This window comes from Pavona decussata, unplaced genomic scaffold (genome assembly GCF_977016875.1).
Source record: "Pavona decussata unplaced genomic scaffold, jaPavDecu1.1 SCAFFOLD_192, whole genome shotgun sequence".
Lineage (NCBI taxonomy): Eukaryota > Metazoa > Cnidaria > Anthozoa > Scleractinia > Agariciidae > Pavona > Pavona decussata.
Genome location: NW_028145601.1, coordinates 620,001 through 630,854, shown reverse-complemented (window position 1 = coordinate 630,854; position 10,854 = coordinate 620,001). Strand labels below are relative to the sequence as shown.

General features: G+C 39.1%; 2 protein-coding genes across 2 annotated transcripts in view; one reads left to right on the top strand and one right to left on the bottom strand.

Annotated features, from left to right (window-relative positions):
• Window positions 1–282: 282 nt before the first annotated feature.
• LOC146462032 (zinc metalloproteinase nas-4-like) lies at window positions 283–3,892 on the top strand. The gene is made up of 6 exons (XM_085086155.1): window positions 283–433; window positions 1,595–1,718; window positions 2,188–2,279; window positions 2,420–2,503; window positions 3,009–3,145; window positions 3,776–3,892. Exons 1-6 carry the CDS (start codon window positions 319–321, stop codon window positions 3,848–3,850), a joined length of 627 nt encoding a protein of 208 aa, XP_084942281.1. The 5' UTR covers window positions 283–318; the 3' UTR covers window positions 3,851–3,892.
• A 76-nt stretch (window positions 3,893–3,968) lies between these two features.
• LOC146462031 (uncharacterized) overlaps window positions 3,969–10,854 on the bottom strand; it is a 7,072-nt gene continuing 186 nt past the window's right edge. The window contains exons 1-8 of the mRNA XM_085086156.1: window positions 10,803–10,854; window positions 9,518–9,577; window positions 8,743–8,844; window positions 7,674–7,781; window positions 7,173–7,277; window positions 6,359–6,463; window positions 4,841–5,023; window positions 3,969–4,491 (exon numbers count right to left, since the gene is read on the bottom strand). The exon at window positions 10,803–10,854 is cut by the window's right edge and continues 186 nt beyond it. Of these exons, the coding sequence (XP_084942282.1) occupies window positions 4,992–5,023; window positions 6,359–6,463; window positions 7,173–7,277; window positions 7,674–7,781; window positions 8,743–8,844; window positions 9,518–9,577; window positions 10,803–10,854 (564 nt within the window). The 3' untranslated portion in view covers window positions 3,969–4,491; window positions 4,841–4,991. The remainder of the gene's footprint in view (window positions 4,492–4,840; window positions 5,024–6,358; window positions 6,464–7,172; window positions 7,278–7,673; window positions 7,782–8,742; window positions 8,845–9,517; window positions 9,578–10,802) is intronic.

Sequence of the window (10,854 nt, the reverse complement as noted above, 5' to 3'; positions counted from 1 at the left end):
CTTATTTCGTTTATCAATTTTTAGCCTCAAAATGACACTATCTTTATTTCTATTTAAAACCAAACTGCAACATAAAAATTAAAAAAACCTTATAGAAAACTACTTTTTGCGAACTCGAAACGTTCTTAAGACTTTTTCATCAAAAGGGGGTTATTACAACTTGTGAGCCTAAGGAGGGGCGCTAATTCGAAGCGGGGCGCTTATTTGAAGCTGGGCGCTAATTCGAGCATATTTTGTGTTAATTTGGAGACTATTTTGCTACCCTTCTCTTTTACAGAAAATGTGGACACCTCCAACGAAGATCTGGTCGAAGGCGACATGATAATACCAACCGAGCAGAGACTGGAACTGATACTTGGACAGTCACGTGGCGCTCATAAGTTACGCCGCTGGCCAAATGGAGTGGTGCCATACACAATTGATTGGAGTCTAGGTATGCTAAGTGGTGATTACCTTAACACAGCGATCCCCAGACGCTTATGACGATCAATTGATACGACGGCCTTGCAAGTTAATTAACACCTACTCTGTGTCGTCTTCATAAGTAGTTTTTTTGGTGTAAGGAAGGGGTATTAACTAAGCTCTACCATCCTTAATTTTGCCAACTTGAAGAAGACGAAATCTTCTGTGCTGTCCTCAAGAAATCTCCTTGCGTTGTTCTCCAGTTTCAGTCGTTTAACACCAACGTCTAATTTCTGGAATAACTCCGCTGCCCAACCTAGAATTTTGTTAATTTTAATTGAGGCGTGTTAAAACACGCCTAATTAAGATACAGCTATTAACAAACAAATACTCTAGCTATATAGTCTATCCATTTCGAAAAACAATTCTGCAAAAGTCTAAACATTGTCCTTAGGTAGACAAAACTCATAATTATCGGAATACGACCGGCTGGTATACCAGCTCTTCATATTACGTCATAAGAAACTCATTTATGTTCGTAGGATTCACTTGATAATCAGGCACCGTTCATCATGATGTCTATCGCCCTCTGCCACTAAATGGGCTATTTTACAGTTGTGTGCTATGTGACCTGGTCTTGGATTGGAAGCGAGGCTGGGGCTGACCTTGTTTTGATACAAACCCCTCTGCTTTTCATATGTAAATGCAAACTAGTTAGCATGAGAACAGCATGATCTACATATGAAAAGCAGTAAGGTTTGTATCAAAACAAGGTCACCCCCAGCCTCGCTTCCAATCCAAGACCAGGTCACTAAGCACACAGCTGTAAAATAGCCTATTCCAAAGTACACCTTGTAATATGGTTACCCTACCCTCTGCATTCCTGTCCTTGTTGGTCAGACATAATTTCCAACCTCATTTCTCTAAAGTTCTTGGTCTTTCTCGTCATCTTTTCCCGTCTCCACTGGCTTGATCATGGTATGTATGCAAGAAGGGGAAAGTTGCCCTTTCTCCTCTTCTTCTTTCCTGGCTCACAATCTGTTTTCCACTCGCCACAATCTGAACGCCCGATTCAGGGTAACTTCTCCACTGTGTTTTTCAAAGGTGATATTTACGCAACATAGTTGTTACCGTGAAATATAGCGCGCGGTTAAGGTTCTTTAGCCTAAGTATGCTCTCCCATTCCTTGCAGCGAGGGAAGGTGCGGCGAAAGCTGCCATCGCAGCAGCCATGGAGGAGTGGTCGAGCAAAACGTGCATTCGGTTTAAAGAAAGAACTTATGAGCGAGCTTATGTTACCTTCCGCATTGGCAGCGGGTTTGTATTCAAATACTTTAAATTTTTAAGCGCAGATATTTCAATTTTAATCGTTTGTAATGAACAGACACGCCTGAAGTGGACAAAAATGTTTACGACGCAAAACTTAAAAGTGTCTCAATCATCTTTCAGTTTATCTGTCTGTCAGTTAAGGTGGAGAGAGGGAAATTCCCACTTATCTTAAGATGCTTTTTGCAATCGGACTTAGCTGCAGGCCTTTAAAGATTTCAATACGTTTAAGCTGGGGAGTTAGATATTTAACTAAAAAACGTGAAGGAATTGAATTTAGGACTATACTAAGCGAAGTGGAGGCGCGAAAGCCGGGACCTTAGCAGAAAGAGTGCCTTGGCACAATCCCACGGCTACGCTTGCCCTCTCCTAGTCGTGAAACATGGGGCACGAACGCAGTCGAATTGATAACCAACGTAGACTCGCTTCCTTATTTTTTTCCCTTATCTTTCCTCAACAGTTGTTCTGCTACCGTTGCATATCAAGGATACCAACAGTTCGTTACCCTAGCCCCTGGATGTTGGCACATGGGAACCGTGGCGCACGAAATAGGTATAGGAAAATCTGGAGCCAGGGACCTCCCTGTTAACGTTTACCCGCTTCATCGCTCACTTCCCGAGGCTGGGTAAACCTGTAGCCTGCACGGATATGGCTGACTATAATTGTACCACTTGTTTTTGTTTTTCTTTCAGGCCATGCGCTTGGCTTCTTTCATGAACAGTCCAGGCCTGATCGGGACCGATATGTTCGAGTTATGTGGCCCAACATCATACAAGGTGATCCGTTCATAAAGATTTCTAATGATATCTCTCAGTTAGTACGGGCGGTGTGATTAGTCAATTTTGCGGGCCATATTTCACTGTACGGCCCGCTAAATTTGAAAGTTGTTCTTTTCCCGCGTGTCCGATTAACCTCTGTCAGAGTTATAATAAATATCTTACTAACCTCGTTTCCTCGGTCGGCGTACTGTAAGTTACGGATCCTCGTTTTTTCCCGTTGATTTATAATTATGGCCGTCGCGCCTCGCGCTTGGGCCATAAATAACGAAAAAAAACTCTGTCTGTAACGAGGAAAGGAGGTTAGTAAGAGATATTTAACAATGGGATAGAGGGAGATATAAAGATAATTTAATTTTGTCTTAGAAGTAGATAGGGAGATCAGTGACATAAAAGTTAAACAATCGGTAGGTTCGATTCTCATCTTGACTTGAAGTTTATTCAACGCTTAATTCTGTCAGTTAGTGTATTACGTTGATTGTCTGATTGATTTTCTTCCTTTTAGGCCAAGGCCGTAACTTTATGAAGATAAACTTTATCAACTCGTTGGGAGAACCTTATGATTACGATTCCCTTATGCACTACGGCAAAACATTCTTCAGTAAAAATGGCCGACCTACATTACTTCCACGGAAGAAAGGGGTGAGACACTTTGAAATGTCTTATTTGAAGTAGAAATCTGTTGTTGCGTTCTGGGCTGGGTGCTACGTGGGTAAAGTGAGAACTTTAAGTTATGCCGAAACTTAATTTTCTCGCTTTTCTCACACAATATAATAGTCTCCACTGCAAAATGTTACCATCACGTGCCATAATGCTTAAAATATATTTACACCACTTATTTGGCGCTCTCATTTTAAGGCAAGAAAGAAAAATTGATCAACTACAGGTTCATTCATAAGGCAAGATGTTTGTCATCTCGGAAAGACTTTACAAGGGGTTGGAAAGCCCGCCCATAATTCTTTCCAAAATAATTCGAACGCCGGCCATTTCTAGACTTGTGGCCTCACGGCACAAATAATAAACAAAAAATGTAGTGAGAAAAAACAAGGGATAGTCTAGTGGAAGTCAAATACGCGTGCACAAAACTGGGAGGCGGTCAGAAAGAGATTCACTGAGATGACACAACGACAACTGCTTTTAAGTTAGTAGTTCTCAATATGATTCAATCTTTTAGAATTTTTAACAGGTCAGCAAAACTGCCATTTTCGATTCCAATTTAAACAAATATTTTGCTGAAGATAGCAAAACTTTCTATTATGAATTTTGTTTCAGATCGAGTTTGGCCAAAGGGAGAGGGTAAGCGAGGGAGACGCTCGTCAGATGAACAAGATGTACAATTGTCCTTAGTCGTCTTTTGTTATCGAGAGGAGCTGAACAGAATAATAAAAAATAATAATAATAATAAAGAAACGAAGCAATTTCTGAAGAGCGAGGTTTTAATTTTAGTTCCTTCAATTTAGGGATTCAGCGAGCGTGCTATGCGCCAATCTGGTGCTCGCTGTATTGACTGGAGCCAAACGAATCATCGTCTGAATAATTTTAAATTGCAAACATTTGAAAGTTGTTGGGGTGGATCCATCTAACTTGGGTAAACCTAGCAGGTACAACCTTTCCGGCTATACACATCCAACCAACATTCATATTTTTGTCATTTGATTTGATGCAACTTACCGGAGAGCTAAACAAAGTTAACCTCGCAGTTTGTTTTTGCTTCAGTGATTTTGGATTTTAAATGTATGTCGGCAAAAGCCTGAAAAGAAGTTTCGGTTTCTTTCGGGTAATAGCAATGAGGAAGGAAGCAACTTCTTCGTGAATGTTCGCGAGTTTGTTGTTCAGTTTCTTGAAATTATACTGGAAATTTGTGATCAAGTGTACCAAGTGTGTGGCACTAGGGGTTGATATTGTTATATCAGTACAATGCATTTATGACACTTTATTGGGCTGCAAACATACATGAAAGCACTATTCACATGTATGACGGGCATCTTCTCAAACTCATTAATAATTCATGCAGTCAAAAGCCAATAAATGACCTCCATTTCGGTCAGGTGGATGAATCTTGATACCCCAATGAAACACCAGATGAAACACCACCAGGTTTTCATCTGAGATGAAACATGTTTTTCATCTGAGATCAAACATTTGCATGTTAATGAGATTAATTTCTTATTGTTTCATTTGAGAAGACATGTCAAAAACTCGGGCTTCGTGCTTTATCACGGGTTCCAAATACCTCGAAACAGATGAAAGCACTCGGCCTGCGGCCTCGTGCTTTCATCTGTTTCTCAGTATTTGGAACCCGTGATAAAGCACTCGCCCTCGTTTTTGACATATTACTTACATAATGGTGCGGTTTTGTGACTATGGCTACTTGAAGGCTAACTGGAATTCTATAATACATTTTTTCTTTCTTTACAACCAAGAAAGATTATTACACCACGCCAAGTCTGAGTGTGCATGGAAGGTAGCTTCTGCTAATCAGCGCTATCTAATCTTCAGACTCTGTTTGTTCCGGATGACCTAAAAGAGAATTAAAAAAGAAATCATCATCTCTCATTAATATATTTTTATTTTCTACGCATGTTTTTGTTTCGCCGTTGTATAAATCGTTGTTATAGGGCTTGTTCAATCTACCGTCTCAGCCAGACTGATTCCTAAGCAACGCTAAAATCCCTAAACTTGAACGCTCTTAAATGAACTCTTCTCACAAAGTTTTGTGTGTGCAAGTTTGAAGACAAAGATTCGCTTTGTTAGTTTAATATAAGTTGTTTGAAGAACAATAGTACAAGAAGCTCACGCTTCATAGTTGTCGCCCCTTATTTCACGACAATTCTATTGGCAGTTTAATCACGTGGCGCGCATTATTCAGCGAGCAGCCGCGAAAAATGTGGTCAGCGTTTTAAACCTAAGTTTGCGTATTTTACAACTTTTCTCGCTTGTAGAATGCGACGGAATTTAATTGGACAGCCAGTTACAGTCTAATTTAATTATGAACCATTTTTTTGTTATAAACTTTAAGAAGGGCAAAAAACTTCTGCCAAATAATGTTAAAGGCACCTATCGTTTTCGACTATTCAGTCAACTTCAAGGTGATATTAATTATTAAATATTTTGTAACAAGGGGGACAAAGATAAAGCATAATAAGATAAATGTAGCAGTCAAGTTACGAGGTGGAACTATCGCTCACACTGAACGTGGACAAAAATAACCATGTTCTCATTGTTTGACGAGATGACAAAATTTTACAAATATACAAAAACACCTACCCTGAGGTTATATACCGGAATAGAATTAACAAATCCAAAATACAATTTTCATTTGTGAATTTCCTCGTACGCACAGTTTACGACTAAATTTTGTCTGACTCTATTTGGTTTAAAATCATCCCGTGAGGTCATCTAGGGTTCATACGGTGAAACTTTATCAGCCAATGGGATCCATCCGGCGAATATACCCGGATAAATAGAATTTGCGCGCTCGCGTTCCTAATTAATCGGCAAACTCGTTGCGTACTTTTATGCTAGCTTATTCCGGTCTTTCTATTTCAACTACTCGCATGATAAGCAGAATGATAAACTGAACTAAACTGAACTAGACTAGGTCTTTTCCCAATAAACGAGAATGGACCAAGAAGGGAATCATTTTAAGAGTATCAAACTTTCGTAGGCGACTATCAAAACCGCACTTGAGACAAACACTCTTTTGTTTAGTCGCAATAGAGCGCTGTAAAAATGTGGACGTATAGAACGGGATCTAGTCAACCTCTTCCCTTTTACCTCATTTTACAGAGCGCTATAATAAAAAAGCTAATGATTTTAATTAACATTTCCTTCTTCCACTTTTACATGACTTACATTTTTCGGCACATTTGTGCGACACAGAGCACTGCAGCTGGCGACACCAGTTTTCATCTTCGCATTGACAATCATCACCGACAAAGGTATCACAGAACTGGCATTCTGAAAAACAAGATGCAGGACGTATTAGGTTTTCACTTACGTAACTATGTACATCGCGCCGCATTAACAACTGATGCTTTTTGCAGGTTGCTAATACTGTTCCATTCTTTTAATCTTAAAGCACTTTCCACTCGACCCACTAAGAACAGACATCAATGCAAATGTCAACGCGAAAGGAACAGAAACTTTTGGCCTTGGTGTCTTCCCGTCTGGCCTGGACTTTTGGGCCTGAAGCGTTCCGGAAATTTGAGCTTTGTCGTATTGCTTCCTGTAGATATTGTTTCTCCCCACCCCCACCCCCCCGAATCCTAACAAAATCGCTAGGGTAGTCTTGTGATAGATTGGCATCCCGTCTAGGGGGAGTAGACACACTCGTAGTCACTTCATGGTGGGTTTCTTACGATACACTTGCATGCTATCCACAGGAAATAGTAATTCGCCTTACTGCTTCATGCTAGGTATCTTGTGACAGACTAGTATCTCGTCAAGTGGGTGTAGTAACGCTCCTAGTTAATGGCTTCATGCTGGGTTTCCTGTGATAGACTAGCATCCCATCCAAGGGAAGTAATTGTAGTAATATTGAGTAGTTAATTGCATCTTATGCTTCAGGAAGCCAGTTGCACACGCACACTCTGCTGTCCATATGTTTTTTTTTCATATCATCTTTCCTCAATATATAATAATCGCAAAATCATGTTATTTTTCTAACCTTCGCTCCCTTCACCGGCTATGTTTGCAGTCACTGGAACCACTTCCTCAGTAATTGGAATAGTTTCACTTGGAACTTCCTGCCCAACTTCTTCATTCTCTTTACCTAATATAAATAAAAATTGAAGCCGGATCACTCTCTAATGGCGAACCTTCACATGCGAAGAGTACCCACTCCCTGCGCACCAAAACTAGAAAATGAAATGACTTTGTCTTTCTTTGCAAAATTCAGAAGAAACAGTAATATTAAGAAAAATCATCATCTGTGCATTTTATTTAAAGAAAATATTCAGAGTATAGCACTCATTCCCAATTAAAAAGGTCCATCAGGCAGAGTTTAAAAAGTCGACAAAATCGAACACTTTCGAAAACTTTGGGTGTTCCAATGTTCTGCACCTTCTCTTGGCTGTGAAGTCTTTTTTTCAAAACGCAAATCATGGAAACGGACAACCAAACCAAATAAACCCACTGAGGGCGTAAAATCAAGGAGGAAGAATCTTACATTTGTCTATATTGCATTTCTCCGGAACATAGCAAGACTGTTCTATGCAAAACATCAGGTCCTCGCAGATACAATCCCCCAGCATGAAATCATTGCAAAAGTCGCAATCTGTTGGAAGGAAAAAAGAGGCCAGGGCTGATAAAATAAGTAAGGGACCAAACAAACAAACAAACAAACAAACAAACACATAAACAGACAAAAAGTAGTTGAGTCGCCTCTTCTGTCTTGAAGAGACACACGAACGAACCGCCATGGTTAATCCTTTTAGAAACAGTCAGCGTTTTCCATTGTATGGAAAAACCGGTTAGAATTTTCCGCCAAATTGGTATGAGCGAGTGTGGTAAAGCAAATGGTTCACTGATATTTTGGTCATTTCGATAAAAACGAGAGGAGAGGAAAACGTCTGAAGTTATTCCTTTTTTTACCAACAAATTTCCAGTGTGAAGGACTGTTCCATTTAATGTTCCACCCGAACGACCGGTTTTTCCATTGAAAAGGAAAGCGCTCAGTGTCTGGAGAGGCTCAGAAGAACAGAAAAGGCTGGCCAGGAATTTAGTCCTCTTCCCCGTTCTTCCGAGGACAATCGTTTTCACAGAAACTGGCTTGATCTTCTTCATAATTCAGGAAATTTAACAAAGACATAAACGTAAAAATGATCGCCAATGCAAATGGCGGCCTTTGTACAGCGGTACGGTATCAGACGGCTCAGACGATCTTGCCGTTATCCATATTCTCAATTGAGAAATAGTGGGTGTTACCCTTTGAGAAAATGTGACACGGGTGCTCCCTTCCGACTTACCTTCGCAGTCGTATTTCCATCTTCCCATCATTCTCCTGTATCTAAACGATTGGAAGAGGCTATATTTTTTTGCTGGGTGTCCTGTGATAGACTAGCTTCCCATCCAAGGGAAGTAATTATAGTAATATTGAGTAGCTAATCACGACTTCTACTTTAGAAGGCCGGTTGACAAACACTGCACCAACACACTCTGCTGTCCATATCATGATTTTTATCATATTTCTCTCTTCAATATATATAATAATGGTAAAATCATATAATTTTTCTAACCTTCAATGAATGTGTTTGCTGTCGCTGGAATTACTTCCTCGGTAACTGGAAAAACTTCAGTTTCATTTGGAAGTTCCTGCCCAACTTCTTCATTCTCATCAGCTGATATAAATTAAATGTTAAGATCAGCCCTAAAGGCATAGTGAAACTTTTATATTTTAAAACTATCCACTCTCTGTGCACCAAAACTAGGAAATATAATGGCTTGGATTTTCTTTTCAAAATTCAGAACAAACAGTATTAAGAAAAATCATCTTCCGTGCATTTTATTTTATGAAAATATTCTAATCAGTGTAAAGCATTCATGGAGTGATTTCCTTTTGCATGAAAAAAAAAAAAAAAAAGATTTGTTCCGTTGTGGAATCAAATGGAACGGTTCTTTTCACTGGTAATTTTGGGAATAAAACCGCGTATCTCACCAAGGAGAATGGTCTGAGAGAGTGTGGTAAAGCAAATGGTTCAGTAATATTCTGGTCATTTCGGTAAAGACGAGAAAAGAGGAAAAGGTTTGAAGTTATTCCTTTTTTTCCGAAAAATGTCCAATGGGACAAACTGTTCCATTAATTTCTTGTCCCACCAGAACGACCGGTTTATCCATTGAAAAGGAAAGCACTCAGTGTCTGGAGAAACGCAGAAGACCAGCAAAAAGAGAAAAGACTGGCCAGGAATCTTAGGCCTCCCTCCACAGTCCCTTCACTTTCCTTCGCAGTCGTTTTTCCGTCTTCCCATCATTCTCTTCTATCTAAACGCTTGAAAGGGGCTCTTTTTTTATTACCTAAACTGGCAGAATTGTCTGAGGACGTCGGGAGAATTTCATCCCTTGCAGCCTCACGTTCTAAGAACGAAAACAAGTAAGAAGGTAAGATCAAAAACAGAAAAACAAAAAACAAAACAAAAACAAAACAACAAGAAGTAAAACAGAAGAAATAAGCAAATACCAACAACGAAAAATAAACATACAAAATAAGGGAAAAATTGAAGTGGTGGCCCACCACACACCCAAATTATGTTATGTATGTATCAATACACCCCCTTCCGATTTTCCGCGCTCAACTAATTCCATCATTAATACCTAATTTAAAACATCATAACATGTATATGTGAAAACACGTGGTTATAAAGGAAATAATGACAACATGTCCATAACCTGATGAAGAGCAGTCAAACTACTCGAAGCGTAGTTCATTTTAAAGGATTCACCCTCAGAAAATCCCATTTTAGGGATAAATATTTTTTAAGTTCAAACGAGAGGTGAAAGGTTCAACACCATTAATTTAAAAGCTAGAAAAATTGGCTGCTTGGCCAGTACTCTATTTTTAATTTTAATTAACTATTCAAATATCTTTGAAAATTAAGAGTAAAAAGTTAAAGTAAGAGTACCAGAAGAGGTTGTTGTTCTCGTCACTGGATTAAACTAAGTACACTGTCACTAGGCTTGAAACATAAACACAAATTAGTAGCAAACATCAGTGATGCAACAATGGTTAAGAAATGAACAAGGGAAACCGTAAGCAGAAAAAAGGCGACAAATTAGCAACGAGAACGGTTCCATTATATTACACGAAAAGTGAAATTTTTTCCGAAATGCTTGTGGTCGTAAATTCAACAGCTCAGAATGAATTGCCTGGATTTTCCAATGGATTTCAAATTACTATTCAAATACTGGTGAAAATTACGGCAAAAGTACAAATTTAGGTTTTTTTTGTCACTGGATCAAATCTCTTCTAATAAGGCTTTTAATATTTTGTTTTAAAAAGCGTTAACAGGGATATACAATTAGTTTAAATATCAGAGAAGCGCAGTGGTCACGGCGATGCAACAGTGGTTAACAACAACAACAACAACAAAGACTGCCAAAATAACAACGATATAACGGTTGCAATTCCTTACAACAAAATGTGGATCTTTTACGAAATGCTTATGGCCATAAATTCAACAGCCCAGAATTGATTGGTTAAATAACTTTCAGTTAACAAGGGGAAGCTGAATTATTAAGCACGAGCACTTGTTGCCATGATTGATTAACTGAACTCCTATACATTACCTGGCATAGGTCTTACCTTCATGACTCGAATAATACGGAAACTTGGCGGCTTTGGTGGCAGCAAACAA

Coding starts and splice junctions, on each gene's coding strand:
- LOC146462032 (XM_085086155.1), top strand. CDS start 319: ATGATAATACCAACCGAGCAGAGACTGGAACTGATACTTGGACAGTCA. Junction 1,719..2,187: donor ACCTTCCGCATTGGCAGCGG/GTTTGTATTCAA, acceptor TTTCCTCAACAG/TTGTTCTGCTACCGTTGCAT. Junction 2,504..3,008: donor GTGGCCCAACATCATACAAG/GTGATCCGTTCA, acceptor TCTTCCTTTTAG/GCCAAGGCCGTAACTTTATG.